General features: G+C 41.4%; 1 protein-coding gene across 1 annotated transcript in view; it reads right to left on the bottom strand.

Moving 5' to 3' along the window:
• Positions 1-16,684, bottom strand: part of PKD1L3 (polycystin 1 like 3, transient receptor potential channel interacting) — an 81,542-nt gene that overhangs the window by 12,600 nt on the left and 52,258 nt on the right. The window contains 6 exon segments of the mRNA XM_068993038.1: positions 6,509-6,631; positions 6,634-6,699; positions 6,702-6,737; positions 6,740-6,949; positions 7,992-8,132; positions 9,907-10,006. Coding sequence (XP_068849139.1) covers positions 6,509-6,631; positions 6,634-6,699; positions 6,702-6,737; positions 6,740-6,949; positions 7,992-8,132; positions 9,907-10,006 — 676 coding nt within the window.

Raw genomic sequence — 16,684 nt, 5'->3', positions numbered from 1 at the left:
AAACAAGTGGGAGTACATCAAACGAAAAGGTTTCTGCACAGCAAAGGAAACAATAAACCCATGAAATGGGAGAAAATATCTGCAAACTATGTATCTGACAAAGTGTTAAAATAAAAAATCCATAAAGAACTCATACAACTCAATACCAAAACATAAACAAACCACACTTTTCTAAAGAAGACATACAAATGACTTACAGGTATATGTAAAACTCACTAACCACAGGGATATACAAAAATCAAAACTGCACTATGATGTCACCTCATACCTATCAGGAAGACAAGAAATAACAAGTGTTGATGAGGATCTGGAGAAAAGAATCCTATCAATCGGATTGTAAACTGGTTACAGCCATTATGGAAAACAGCATGGAGGTTCCTCAAAACATTAGAAATAGAGCTGCTGTATGATCCAGCAGTCTTACTACTGGCTAGATATACGGAAAGGAAATACAGTCACCATCTTGAAGAGAGATCTGCATTCCTGTGTTCACAGCAGCACTGTTCACAGAAGTGAAGATACGAAATGAGCCAACAAAGAAGCATGTATGATCTCTCATAAATGGAACTTTAAAAAGTTGAACTTATAGAACCAGGCAGAATGGTGGGTACCAGGGACTGGGGTGGGGAGGAGGATGGGTGGAGGTCTAAAGTATACAAGCTTTAAATTTTAAAGTGAATAAGTCCTGGAGATCTAATATATAGCATGATTACAGTTTATAGATTAAAGTTAACAGCAATAGTGATATATATTTGAAATTTGCTAAGAGAATAAAAGTTCTTATCACACCAAAAACAAAACCCTTAACTATGTGAAAAGATGGATGTGTTGATTAGTATGACTGTGGCAATCATTTCACAATGTACTCATATATCAAAACATCACGTGTACCTTAAATACATACAATTTCAATGTCTCCACTGTCCCTAAATAAAGCTGGGGAGAAAAGAGAATCAACCTAAAAACTCTTACCAAAAAAATTCAGCAAGGTATCTGGGTACTAAATATAGTAAAATCAACAGCCTTCATATATTCAAACACTAGTTAGTATAGTGAAATCTTATTTACCATAGGAAACAAAAGATAAACCTAACGATGTACAATAATTATATGAAGAAAATTTAATATGACTGAGGGATCAGTCCTGAGTGTTCACTGGAAGGGCTGATGTTGAAGCTGAAACGCCAATACTTTGGCCACCTGATGCAGAGAGCTGACTCATTTGAAAAGACTCTGATGCTGGGTAAGATTGAGGGCAGGAGGAGAAGGGGACGACAGAGGATGAGATGGCTGGATGGCATCGCTGACTCAGTGGACATGGGTTTGGGTGGACTCCAGAAGTTGGTGATGGACAGGGAAGCCTGGCATGCTGCTGTTCACGGGGTCATAAAGAGTCGGACATGACTGAGCAACTGAACTGAACTGAGGGATACAAATGAAGATGAGAACAGAAAAGCATATCACACTCCCAGGGCAGATATCAACAGCTTAGCTAAGCTACTGAGATGCTATCCATTCTCTTAAATTTTTGTAAATCCTTATTTTGTTTCTGTATAAATATCTAAACCTCTATCTACAACTAAATAAGCTCGTAATATATAAAAAGCTCCCATTTATCAAAGCAAGCAAACAAAACCAAGCAGCCCAATGAAAAACAGGCAAAGGTTATAGAAGGACATTCATTCATTCTTTGTCTCGGTCAGCGTGTACCGAGTGTTCACATACACCAGGTCCTGTTCTAGGTGCTAGGCACAGCAGTGGGCGAGAGAGTCCCAGTCCACAGAGCACTCACATTTGAGGAGGGAGGCAGACAGGCAATGACCAAACAATATTCAGGTAATAATAGTGCTATGAGGAAAAGCTGAGTAGGATGAGGGGACAGCGTCCTGTGGGGAGGGAGCAGGGCTACATTTATTCACAGGGGTGATTAGATGTTTCTCTGAGGAGGTGGCTTATGAGAGTTTTGCTGTTTAGTTACTAAGTCGTGTCCGACTCTTTTGCAAATCCATGGACTGTAGCCCTCCAGGCTCCTCCGTCCATGGGATTTCCCAGGCAAGAATACTGGAGTGGATTATGAGAGAGACCCTAACAAAGTCTGGCGAACCCGATGCAGACATCGGTAAGGGCAAGAGCAAGTTCCAAGGCACTGAAGCAAGAGTGTGTGCGGCCTGGTCAGGGAGAGCACAGAAGCTCGTGTGGCAGAAGCAGAGTGAGTGAGGGGCAGAGCAGGAGAAGAAACAGAGGCAGGTGCAGCAGCCCTGAGTGGGGAAGGCCCTAGAGTCAGCTTTAGAGAGGGTTTAAGCTTTTAAGTGTGATGGAATCCATTGGGAGCTTTTGAACAGGGACAAAACACATTTATATGTTTAAAAAAAAACAAAGAAAAACAATATGGGGAAAATGGAATGAAGAAGGGCAAGAGCAGAGGTAAGTTTTGTCCCTATGAGAGGTGAAAAACGTCTCCTCAGTGTAGTTTTGACTTGCATTTTCTTGTGAGTGCAATTGCACACCTTTCATGTATTTCAGAGCTACCTGTATGGTGAACTGCTGGGGACGTGGGCAGATCTTGCACGGTGCTCATGGAAATGTTAATTGGTACAACTGAGGAGGACAGTTTGGCAGTAGCTTTTTAAATGAAAAATGAATATACAGTTTTATCAAGTCTTTTCCAGGTACTTATAGATATAAAATTACGTATGTAAAAGGATATTAATAATAGTACTGTTGTTAATAGTAGAAGACTGGAAACAATCTAAATGTCTATCAATAGGGAGTCGGTTATACAATTTATGGTACATCCATGGAATGGCATACTACACAGTAAATGAATAAAACATAGAAAGGGACAGCTTTACATATGCTGATGGAACAATCTCTAGGCAACCTAAGGGGAAAAGGCAAAAATGCATGACAGTGTTTATAGCAGGATGCTGTTTATCATAAAATGTATTTGCAAAGGTACAGATAACCTCTGAAAGAATTTATAAATATAGCTTGGAGATACTATGTGTTTAGTTCAAAACCACTGCTACAAAGCAAGTCATATGAATTTTTTGGTTTCCCAGGGCATATAAAATGTATGTTTAGGGAATTCCATGGCTGTCCAGTGGTTAGGACTTGGCACTTTTCATTGCCAGCACCCAGGTTCAATTCCTGGTCTGGGTACTAAGATCTAGTAAGTCATGTGGTATGGCCAAAAAGAAAAAAAGTTGTTTAGATTGAAACGTAGTCTGTTAAGTATACAATACCATTATGTCTAAAAAAGCAATGTACATACCTTAATTACAAACTTAATTGCTAAAAAAGTACTTTATTTCTATAAAAAAATGCTAACTATCATCTGAGCCTTCAGTGAGTCATAATCTTTTTGCAGTAGTAACATCTGAGATCACTGATCACAAGTTCACTGTAATAAACATAATAAACAGCTGAAATATTTCAAGAATGACTAAAATGTGACAGAGTCACAAAGTGAGCAAATGCTGTTGAAGAAATGGCACAAATGAAGTTGCTTGACACAGGGTTCCCAAACCTTCAATTTGTTAGACAGACAGAGCAGTATCTCTGAAATGTAATAAAGCAAAATGCAATGAAGTGAGTATGCCTGTGTAATCAACCGGGAATGAGGCTGCCTCTCAGAAAGACAGAAGGGGGATCAGGAGATAAAGGAGAGTTGCACAGCATACCTCGTGGTATATACTGTTTTTCTCCATATTCATGTTTTAATTATTAAAAAAATGTTTTAACATGAAAGAAAACGATTATGTTAGGAAATCTGGCAGGGAGAGGTTTGCAGTAGTTATCAAAGGACTGAGGGTTCTAAGAAGATAAGAGGAAGGTAAGGGGTGATTTAACTTTCAAAGGTAGCCTCACTGTATATTCCTTAAATAAAAAGTATGCAATTACAGAACTGTGAGATTAATGGTTTTCCATCTGAGAAGAAAGTCACAAGAGAAAAAACAAGTTTAAATTGCTGCAAGAGGAATTTTAGTCAAATCTTACCAAAAAGATTCTTCCCAAATGTGTTCTGACATTGGACTAGGCTATTTCCCATTCCCCTGCTTTCTTGTTGTCATCAACCTTAATCAGGTTGATTTGGTGCTCAGCACAAAGTGCTTCCACTGGCTTGACATACACCAGCTCATCACAGTTGGATGCAAGCACACACAGATGGGCTTGGTGCTTGTCTAAGGTTTCGGCAGCTTTGCGAATTCCACATGCTAGGCCATTGTGGATGAGGGTGGTCTTCAGCACCTCTTGCAGAGCAGCATTAATGCCCATTATGCCTCCAGAAGCAATGCCTTCCTCGGCCATGGTGGTAGGTTACTGGTGGAACTGAATTTTGAATGCACCCACACCTCTGCACAGCTCCATGGTGGCCAGGAAAGCTGAATATACAGTTTTATCAAGTCTTTTCAAGGTACTTATCTTACGGATATATTTGCACAAGTGAAATTATATATGTAAAAGGATATTTAATAGTACTATTGTTAACAGTAGAAGACTGGAAACAATCTAAATGTCTATCAGTATCATCTACTTAATTCTATTTCTTTATCTACATCTCAGATTGCCGTTGCTCTTCCTTAGTATGTTCCAGGTGGTTTTAGTAGAACCAGAGCTCCAACTGCCCAATTAATAATAGCTAAGACTGGGACTTCCCTGGTGGCCCAGTGGTTAAGAATTCGCTTGCCAATGCAGGGGACATAGGTTCAATCCTGGTCCAGGAAGATTCCACACACCTTGGAGCAATGAAGCCTGTGCACCACAGCTATCGAGCCTGTGCTCTAGGCCCAGGAGCCACAACTACGGAAGCCCGTGTGGTAAGAGCCCATGCTCCACAACAAGAGAAGCCACTGCAATGAGAAGCCCATGCCCTACAGTTAGAGAGCAGTCCCAGCTTGCCGCAACTAGGGAAAAGCCTGCTCGCAGCAGTGAGAACCCAGTGCAGCCAAAAAAAAAAAAAAAAATTAATAGCTAAGACCCATTGAGTGCCCAACACTGTTTTAAGCACTTAGATATACTAAGTTTTAAATTTTCACATCAATCTTAAAGGATAGATCCTAAGATTATCCCCATTGTACAGATTGGGAAACTGAGGCACAGGAAGTTGAGTGATTCACCCAGAAACACATTGCTGGTAAGAGGAGAGCAAGGATGTGGCTTCTAAGTCTGTGCCTTTGCATCTAGTCTAGCCCGTGCATCTAGAGCCCTTTGGAACAAAAGAAGCCACCACAGCAAGAAGCCCTTATTACACTGCAACGAGAGAGAAAGCCCCCACTCTCTGCAACTAGAGAAAGCCCAGGTGCAGCGACAAAGATTCCATGTGCTGCAAAAGAGACCCAGCACAGCCATAAAATAAAAATGAAACTCAGCTAGAAAGAATCAACATGCAATGCAAAGGAGTTGCCACCTGCAACATCTCTTAAATGCACCACGTACACATGAAGAGCTTCCCAGGTGGTGCTAGTGGTAAAGAACCTGCCTGCCAGTGCAGGAGACATAAGAGATGCGGGTTCAGTCCCTAGGTTGGGAAGATCCCCTGGAGGAGGGCATGGCAACCCACTCTAGTATTCTTGCCTGGAGAATCACCATGGACAGAGGAGCCTGGTGGGCTACAGTCCACAGGATCACAGAGTGAGACACAACTGAAGCAACTTAGAAAGGACACACGTTTAAGAAAAGACTATAGAGATATAGAAAACAACTCATGGTCACCAAAGGGGAAAGTGGGAGATTGAGACTGACATATACACACTACTATATATAAAACAGATGACTAATAAGAACATGCTGTATAGCACGGAAACTTTACTCAATGGTCTGTAATGCCCTATACGGGAAAAGAATCTATAGAGTGGATCTATGTATATGCATAACTGATTCACTTTACTGTATACCTGAAACCGACATTTCCAACACTGTAAGTCAACTATACTCCAATAACATTAAAAAAAGAAAAGAGTATATATGTTTACTCAGATTACACATCACTCAGATTTTTTTTCAGGAACTTAGGAGATGTTTCAAATCTCAACAGAAAGGCACCAATTCTGAATTTAATGAATGCAGCAATTTCCAGAACACAACTCACTTAATAAGACACAAAGTTATAACAGGACAAAGCATTGGTACTTGGTTGAGAAATACTGAACAAGAAGCATTCATACTAACTCCTCTTGATGGTGAGGTTCTTTGAGGGTACAAACCACTTAATACCCATCTTTTTATCATTAGCTCCTAGGACAGTTCCCAGTACACCAGTTATTCACTACATATTCATGGAATTGAACTAGATAACCAACCAAGAAAAGTCACACATCACAGACTAAGGAATGACTGCACATCAGGCAATATATCAAAACATCACCCTGGTGTGAGATCTTTCTGATTACATCTGGGCTTAGAGAACAAACTTCAGCTGCATGTGGTTCCTTCCTTCACAAGGAGGCAAACAACCCCAAGGACCACTTCAGTTACTTCTCATGCTATAAGTGAATAAATTCTCAACTTTGTTTATCCCTCTAGTGAAACTCTTCAGTGGGAACCAGCCCTCGGGGACCAATCACCCTTGGGTGAACAGACCTAAACCTGAAACTGCTTAGATGGGTCCCTGGGGGTAGACCTTTGGGTGCCCACAGAGGTGCAGTCATATTGACACAGCCAGCGAAACTTTCTCCAGTGTTCTAATGGTTACTGTAGGGGCATATGGAAAACCAACTGTATCCCACATTTGCAGGGCTGGGCCCCTGGACCGTATTCTTACCTCTGTAATTCCCGTACAGGTTGGGAAGGAGGGTGCTATTGGCCCAGGTGTAGAAATGCTTAAGAAGTCTGATCTCTGAGAAACGGTGAGAAAAGCTCTTGTGGATAGCTTGACGGAGGTAGAATCTATTGGAGTTCTGCGTCGAGTAGGCTGCAGTCATCAACAGGGTAAGGAAAAGGATTTGTGCTAGTACAGAAGCGAGAAAGCCATAGGTGAAGCTGAAATTGAAATTCTCTGTATGATCAGACTTAAGGAAGCCAGGGGGAGGAGGGTGGGGAGAGGGTGGGCTGGGATTTGGGGGTTGGTACATGCGAACCACTACGTGTGGAATGGATAAACAAGAAGGCCCTAGTCCACGGCACAGGGAGCCGGTGTCTAGTCTCCTGGGGTCAGCCATAAAGGAAAGGATATAAACAAAGAATGTGTGTGCATATGCATGTATAACTGGGTCACTCTGCTGTAGAGCAGATTGGCAGAACATTATAAACCAACTATACTTCAATTTAAAAATATCCTCTATATGTTTTTCTTCATTTTTCCCTAAGCATATAGACTTTCACAGGTCAAAACCAGTCAAAAATTGGCACTTCCACGTGATTCAACTTAATAATTGTCAGAGATAAGCCAAAGCATCTGGCTCCTGGTGATATATGTATGTGCAGCAATAGATATGTATATATTCCTTCCCAGAATTGTTTTGCCACTGATCAGAAATTATACTTGAGATACATAAAATCTCCCATAAAAAATGCTTTGTTTTAGTTCTAAGGTCTAAATGACCTCCCCCATCCCCCGCAAACAACCCCCTGGGTCTCTTCCCATCCCCAGTTATCTATTGATTGTCTCTGCTCATATGACAAAAACAGAATTTGTCTATTTTGGTCCAGAGAATCCAATAACCCAAACACTAGATGTGCCGGACCTTGTACTTACAGGACAACTATTTTTCAAAGCATATTCATTTTCCCTCCACCCTGTGATGCTGACCAAGTTTCAAGATTACATTCTGCAGACAGAGGAAGTGACTTCCTCAAGCACACAATTAGATCATAAGTTCAGGAGGCCCTCCATGCACTGAACAGCCTTGTTTAATAGCATCCAGAATGTTTTGAGGTGAATACTTTAAGATACTTTCCCCCGCTTCTAGGTTTCCATTTTATTCTCACTCCCCCTTTCCTTGCTGGGAAATGTGTTGATGTATCAACATGTTATCATCTCTTCTCCATACCTAAAACATCTCCTGTCAACTTGAAGAACTTCTTCTCTTTCAAGGCTCTTTCCGGGCGCTTGACTGGAGTGTTCATAATGGGGGCTACATAGATGGAGTTGTTCTTATCTCTTGAACCGGGTAATGAGGAAGGACATCTTGCTGTCAAAAATTGAAATGTAGGCCAAAAAAGGGTTATATTTCATTAAGTAGTTATTCATCAACATCTGCTGAGCATCTACTATGAGTATCTCCTATTAAATGCTAAAGTGGAGAAAAGAAGTTACACAAGCAGTTCTTCCCAAACTACCATCAAAGACTTACAGAAATATTTCCAATCCATCAGGGACTAATACTTTTGTAAAATACAGTAAAAACTGGAAAACCGACACAGAACAGAGGCCTACAAAATATAAGAAAAATGACACGAAATAGAGGCCTAAAAATAGAAGCCCCATTTTGAAAATTAGATTCAGTAGGCCTAAAATTAGTCTGCCCAATTGCTATAAATGTTTCTAAAGGCTTATTCTCAATTTCTCTACTTATCTTGGACTAGAACCAGTTTTGTCAGTGGATTACCCAATGGGAGTACTGTCCCAGAGTGGTGGTTCTCTCTGTCAGATGGGCAGGGGGATCACCTGGAATTGTGTTAAAATTCAGTTTCTGGGGTAAGGCCTAAGAGCCTGAATTTCTGACAATTCCAGGAAATGCTAGTGCAGTTCTCCAGACCACACTGTGGGCAGAAGAATCTAGAGTCGTGTAAATCAAGATGGGGAGAGAGAGGGAGTTAGAATATGACCTAAAACATGTCAGCCTGTAGGAGCCAAGTACTGAGGGATCACTGGAGGGAAAATTAACCTCCTGGAGGAATTCAGAGAAGGTGGCCCAGAGGCAGTGACATAAGACGTTTGTTTTAAATGAGTCAGAAAGAATTCTCTAGATGGATAAAGATGAGGACAAGAAAGAAAAAAAGTCACTTTAGCAGAGGGAACAGCAGTTCAAGAGATGGAGAAATGAAATGAGGACTGGGAAGGCAGTTTGAAGTCAGATTACTAGTTTTTTAATCTCAGAAGGAATAAGATGCCAACCCCTTAGCAACTTGTCCACCACTCAGCTTAAGAAATAAGTGGCAGCTGAGATAAAACCTGCTGTGCACCTCTCTGATGGTATCCCTTCTTTCTCTTCTTCATAGCTAATCCTCTCCTAAATTTTGGGAGTTTACCCTATGTATTTCATTAAAAAATGTGTCTCTAAGCAAGGCATGCATTTCTTGCACGATTAAAATGTTGTGTTAAGGGACTTCCCGTAGGGGGGCATGGGTTCTATCCCTAGTCGGGAAACTAAGATCACACATGCGGTGCAGCCTGGCTGAAAACAGAATGTTGTGTTAATTTTTCTGCCATTTGCTTTTCGGCCACCTTTCGTGAGTTTCATCTGTGTGAAATGAGTGGCTCTAGTCAGTTTTATTCAGACTTCCTCAGGCTTGGTGATTGAGTTGGGAGTGGGATTTAGGATTATTCTTAGTTTACAGCTAGTGGTGATATTATTAACTGAAATGAGAAAACAGTAAAGAAGGGAATTTGTGGGGCAGGCAAATAATTCTGCTTGGGGCGTGTTTGAGACAGCCATAGGCATTCAGATAGAGGGTGAGCAGTTGGAAACAGCACCTGGGGCTCAAGGCTAGAAACAGGAGGAAGGAATCTGGAATCTAGGGGAGAGGTGAAGCTCTGAGTGACCTCCGGAGGGACAGATCATAAGGAGTTCTGGTGACCCACTGGTTTGGTCTTGGGTCAGGGAGGAGGCACGATGGCTGGTTAGAGACAAGATCCCTGAGTGGATAAATTTGTCTTAGTCAGTGAGGTGGCTGGGAGTGCACTGTTCTGATACATAATTTGCTCTTTGCAAAATGAGATACCAGAAGGATTAGCTGAATTACCCCAGAGTGCCAAGATCCTCCTGGTTTGATGTTCCTTCTCTTTGTGAAGTTGTGGCAGCCTGTTCAGCATCAGTGAGTAGAACAGCGTGAGGAAGATCACCTAGACAGGAAAGTCAGAGGAGGCACTAATAATGAGCAGACATCACAGAATCCAAGAAGGCGGCACCGACAGGTAGAGGTGAAGGTGGGCATGACTGCTGCATCTCAGTGAGCTGGCCCTTTATATTTATGGAACACTCAGGACTAAGTAATTTCATAGTTATTTCTGCATAACCACAAAGACATGGTTGATATGTTAATCTTTATATTTTTGCCTGTAGTCTTTGATCTACTTGGTTAGGAAAACCTAAACTATCAAATGATTTGTGATGCTTTGTATAAATTGTTCAGTAACACCTGTCTTTGGAACAACTTTGATGAGCAAGACTGAAGAAGCTATGCTTTTGAAAGTGCCAGTTTTGCTGAAGGCGGCATGGAGTTTTAGAACAGAGTAAGCCTCTGTAGGGGAAACAAGTACCCACCACCACTCCTTAAATTTCCTTGGAGAGGAGGAAGTGCTCCAGTCCTCAGAGAACAAAGGACAAGAGTAATTATTTCTGGCCCACTGCCGCACTCCTTGCTGTGAGGGGACAATGGCAGGTGTGTGCGCTCTGTAGACCTGACGTTGCCCTCTAGTGGACGGTCTCTAGGACTAGATCTGAGGCGGACGTGCCAAGCTGCTTCAGTGTCCGACTCTGTGCGACCCCATGGACTGCAGCCCACCAGGCTCCTCTGTCCATGGGATTTTCCAGGCAAGAATACTGGAGTGAGCTGCCATGTCCTTCTCTTCCTGACCCAGGGATCGAACCCGAATCTCTTACACTTACCCAGGATTGGCGGGTGGGTTCTTTACCACTAGCACCACTGGGAAATTACTAAAAAGTACACTTGATGGACTTCCTTGGTAGTCCAGTGGTTAAGTCCATCTGCCTTGCAATGCAGGGGATGTGGGTTTGATCCCTGGTCGGGGAACTAAGATCTCATATGCCACAGAGTTACTAAGCCCAGGTGCTACAACTACTGAGCCCATGCACCATAACTAGAGAGTCCTGTGCACCGAAACGAAAGATCCTGTGTGCTGCAACTAAGACCCAGCACAGCCCCCCAAAAAAACTACACTTGCCCCTAAGTGAAATGAAAGTCGCTCAGTCGTGTCTGACTCTTTGCAACTCCATGGAACTCCATGGACTATTCAGTCCACGGAATTCCCCAGGCCAGAATACTGGAGTGGGTAGCCTTTCCCTTTTCCAGGGGATCTTCCCAACCCAGGGATTGAACCCAGGTATCTTGCACTGCAGGCGGATTCTTTACCAGCTGAGCCATAGGAGTTCAACCAAATTCTCTCTGTAGCAATACTGATAACTAAGCTAACACATTGGTTTTCTATCTCTTCTGTTCTTCTTTTTATAATTTCTAACTTTTAAAAACTGATATACATTTATTATTAAAAGTTTGAAAAAATTTAGAGACTTTAAGAAACTTTAAAAATTTGGAAAGTGAAAGAGTTAGTTGCTCAGTCATGTCTGACTCTTTGCCACCCCATGGACTGTAGCCTGCCAGGCTCCTCTGTCCATGGAATTTCCCAGGCAAGGATACTGGAGTGGGTTGCCATTTCTTTCTCCAGGAGATCTTCCCAACCCAGGGATCAAACCTGGTCTCCAATATTGGCAGGTTGATTCTTTACTGTCTGAGCCATCCATTAATTATTTTTGTCTTCAACTGAGCTAGTTTTCCACATCATTACATTTTCTATAACATTTTAAATGGTTGCTTAGTGTCCTATAACACATCAGTTCAGTTCAGTTGCTCAGTCATGTCCGACTCTTTGTGACCCCATGAATCGTAGCACGCCCGGCCTCCCTGTCCATCACCATCTCACGGAGTTCATTCAGACTCACATCCATCGAGTCCGTGATGCCATCCAGCCATCTCATCCTTGGTCGTCCCCTTCTCCTCCTGCCCCAATCCCTCCCAGCATCAGAGTCTTTTCCAATGAGTCAACTCTTTGCATGAGGTGGCCAAAGTACTGGAGCTTCAGCTTTAGCATCATTCCTTCCAAAGAAATCCCAGGGTTGATCTCCTTCAGAATGGACTGGTTGGATCTCCTTCCAGTCCAAGGGACTTCAAGAGTCTTCTCCAACACCACAGTTCAAAAGCATCAATTCTTCGGTGCTTAGCCTTCTTCACAGTTCAACTCTCACATCCATACATGACCACAGGAAAAACCATAGCCTTGACTAGATGGACCTTAGTCGGCAAAGTAATGTCTCTGCTTTTGAATATACTATCTAGATTGGTCATACCTTTTCTTCCAAGGAGTAAGTGTCTTTTAATTTCATGGCTGCAGTCACCATCTGCGGTGATTTTGGAGCCCCCAAAAATAAAGTCTGACACTGTTTCTACTGTTTCCCCATATATTTCCCATGAAGTGATGGGACCAGATGCCATGATCTTAGTTTTCTGAATGTTGAGCTTTAAGCCAACTTTTTCACTTTCCTCTTTTACTTTCATCAAGAGGCTTTTTAGTTCCTCTTCACTTTCTGCCATAAGGGTGGTGTCATCTGCATATCTGAGGTTATTGATATTTTTCCCGGCAATCTTGATTCCAGCTTGTGTTTCTTCCAGTCCAGAGTTTCTCATGATGTACTCTGCATATAAGTTAAATAAGCAGGGTGACAATATACAGCTTGACGTACTCCTTTTCCTATTTGGAACCAGTCTGTTGTTCCATGTCCAGTTCTAACTGTTGCTTCCTGACCTGCATACAGATTTCTCAAGCAATGAACTATTCATGAACATTTAAATTGTTGTCAATTTTATCATTACAAACCACTCTGAATTTTCTCAGAAAAGACCCTAAGAAGTGAAAGTTAGCAAAGGAATGTAGAGTTTGAAGGCTTTTACTGTATATACTGCCTAATTTTCCTCAACCAGCATTAAGTGCCTATTTTCCCTGGCAAATGGAAACACAAATACACAATGCAAATCACTGTGTGTTCATTTGTTTTTCTCTGCCACTGTTAAAAGCAAAATTGAATCTTATTGTTTTAATTTATTTGACTGGTGAAGAGGAGCTTTTTACAAGGTTTTTTTTTTTTGGGGGGGGTGGTGTCATTGAAATAACAAAGTTTTTTTAGCTTTAAAAAAGTATTTACACATACTTAAAACCCACTTTTTTTGGTGCATAATTCTGTAACTTTTGACAAATACATAGAACTGAGTATCCACCACTATAATCAATACGCCTCATAGTTTCATCACCCCAAAAAATTCCCTGATGCTGCCCCTTTGTGGTCAACCCTTTCTCCAACCTTCATCTCTGCCAACTACTGGTGGATTCTCCATCCATGTAGCTTTTGCTTTTTGCAGAATGTCATATAAATGGAAACGAAAAGTATGCTTTGAGAACAGGCTTCTTTCACTTGGGATTCATTTACAATATGACATTTGAGAGTCATCCATGTCATTACACATACCAGTAGTTTGTTTCATTGATGAATAGTCTTCTACCATATGGATGTTCCTCAGTTTATCCATTTAGCAGTTGACAGGTATCTGAGTTGGCTCTATCCTTGGGAATTATTATTGGTCACACCATGTGGCAACTTATTAATAGTTCCCTGATCAGTGATCAAACTTGTGCATAACACAGTGGAAGTGTGAAGTCTTAACTACTGGACCGCCAAGAAAGTCCCATTCTTGGCAATTATGAATAAAGCTGCCATAAATATTCACAGAGTTTTGTGTGAATATAGGTTTTTATTTCTTTTGGGAAAATACCTAGGAGTGAAATTACTAAGTTATATGGTAACTGTATTAATTTTTCAGGAAACTGGCAAACTGCTTTCCCAAGTGGCTACGCCATTTTCACATTTCTACACATTCTACCACTGATGAATGCGAGTTCCCAGGTACTCTGCATCCTCACCAGCATTTAGTATTATCAATACTTTGGTCATTCTACTCCAGACAATACTACAAAGCTACAGTTATCAAAACAGCATGACAATGGCACAAAAAACAGACATATGGTTCAAAGGCACAGAGTAGAGAGCTCAGAAATAAAGCCACACACTTATGGCCAATTAATCTACCAAGGAGGCAAGAATATCCAATGGAGAAAAGACAATCTTTTTAGCAAGTGGTCCTGGGAAAGTTGGACAGCCACATGTAAATCAATAAAATTAGAACACACACATAGAAATAAAACTAAAAATTGCTTAAAGACTTAAATAGACATAACATCATACAACTGTTAGAAAAGAACATAAGCAAAACATTCTCACATAAATGGTACCAATGTTTCCCAAGGCAATAGAAATAAAAACAAAAATAAAATAAATTGGGTCTAGTCAAACTTCTAAGCTTTTGTACATTGAAGAAAACCATAAATAAACTGCAAACAACAAAAAAATATACCTACAGACTGGGAGAAAACAATTGCAAAAACTGTGACCAACGCGGGATTAATCTCCAAAATATTACACGCAGGTCATACAACTCAGTAACAAAAAAAACAACCAATTATAAAAGTGGGAGAAGACCTAAATAGGCATTTCTTCAAAGAAGACATACAGATGGCCAACAGGCACATGAAAGATGCTCATCATCACTAATTATTAGAAAAAGGCAAATCAAAACTACAATGAGGTACCACCTCACACCAGTTAGAATGGCCATCATCAAAATGCCGGAGAGCGTGTGGAGAAAAGGGAACCCTCCTGCACCATTAGTGGTAATATAAATTGGTGCAGCCACTAAGGAAAACAGTATGGAGGTTCTTCAGAAGACTAAAAATAGTGTCACTGTATGATCCAGCAAACCCATTCCTAGACATAAATCCAGACAAAACTCTAATTCAAAAAGGCACATGCACCCCAGTGTTCAAAGCATTTTAAAATTGTTCTTAAAACTCAACATTCAGAAAACTAAGATCATGGCATCCAGTCCCATCACTCCATGGCAAACAGATGGGGAAAAAAATGAAAACAGTGAGAGACTTTATTTTGGGGGGCTCCAAAATCACTGCAGATGGTGTCTGCAGCCATGAAATTAAAAGACACTTGCTCCCTGGAAGAAAAGCTATGACCAACCTAGACAGCACACTAAAAAGCAGAGAGATTACTTTGCCAACAAAGGTCCATCTAGTCAAAGCTATGGTTTTTCCAGTAGTTATGTATGGATGTGAGAGTTGGACTATAAAGAAAGCTGAGCGCCGAAGAATTGATGCTTTTGAACTGTGGTGTTGGAAAAGACTCTTGAGAGTCCTTTGGACTGCAAGGAGATCCAAGAAGTCAGTCCTAAAGGAAATCCTAAAGGATGCTGAAGCTGAAACTTCAATACTTTGGCCACCTGATGTAAAGAACTGACTCCTTGGAAAAGACCCTGATGCTGGGAAAGATTGAAGGCAGGAGGAGAAGGGGACGACAGAGGATGAGATGGTTGGATGGCATCACCGACTTGATGGACATGAGTCTGAGTAAGCTCTGGGAGTTGGTGATGGGCAGGGAAGCCTGGTGTGCTGCAGTCCATGGAGTTGCAGAGTCGGACATGACTGAGCGACTGAACTGACTGACTAATGTTCACAGCAGCACTGCTTACAACAGCCAAGATGTGGAAACAACCTACATGTTCAACGACAGATGAATGGATGAAGATGTGGCGCATGTTCACAATGGAATCCCACTCAGCCCTTAAAGAAAGGATAAAGTGATGTCATTTGCAGCAGCAGAGATGGACATAGAGATGATCATGCTGAGTGAAGTCAGAATGATGCCATACCTGTGTAACACTTATATGTGGAATCTAAAAAACGATACAAATGAATTTATCTGTGTAAAAGAGAAACAGACTCACACACAGAAGACATATGGGACCTCCCTGGTGGTGCAGTGTATAAGAATCCACCGATCAAGGCAGGGTACATGGGTTTGATCCCTGCTCCAGGAAGATTCCACATGCTGTGGAGCAACTAAGCCCATGCATCACAACTACTGAGGCTGCAAGCCTAAAGCCCACGCTCCACAGCAAGAGAAGCCACCACAATTAGAACCCCGTGCACCGCAATGAAGAGGAGACCTGGTGCACCAGGACCAGAGGAAGCCTGTGCAGAACAACGAAGGCCCAGGGCAGCCAAAAATAAATAGAAAAAGTATCAAGAAGAGAGACAAGACATATGGTTACCTGTGGGGGAGGGATAAATTAGGAGACAAGTTAAATTAGCAGATGCAAACTGCTGTATATAAAATACATAAACGGGGTCCTATTCTATAGCACAGGAAACTATATTCAGTATCCCATAATAAACAATGGAGAAGAATATGAAAAAGGTTACACATACAGTAGAATCATATTGCTGTATACCAGAAACTAACACAACATTGTAAATCAACTATACTTAAATTTTAAAAAGTGTCTTTCATGGAACAAAATGTTTAATTTTGATGAAGCCCTATTTATCAATTTTTTCTTTTCTGAATTGTGCTTTCGGTAGAAATAAATATAAAAGAACTCTTGAAATGCAAGGAGATCAAACCAGTGAATCCTAAAGGAAATCAACCCTGATTATTCATTGGAAGGACTGATGCTGATGCTTTGATACTTCAGCCACCTGATGTGAAGGGCCAACTCACTGGAAAAGACCCTGATGCTGGGAAAGATTGAAGGCAAAAGGAGAAGAGGGCAGCAGAGGATGAGATGGTTAGACAGCATCACTGACTCAATGGACATGAATTTGAGC

Source organism: Capricornis sumatraensis, chromosome 20 (assembly GCF_032405125.1).
Source record: "Capricornis sumatraensis isolate serow.1 chromosome 20, serow.2, whole genome shotgun sequence".
NCBI classification, from domain to species: Eukaryota; Metazoa; Chordata; class Mammalia; order Artiodactyla; family Bovidae; genus Capricornis; species Capricornis sumatraensis.
This window is presented reverse-complemented; position numbering and strand designations above follow the sequence as displayed.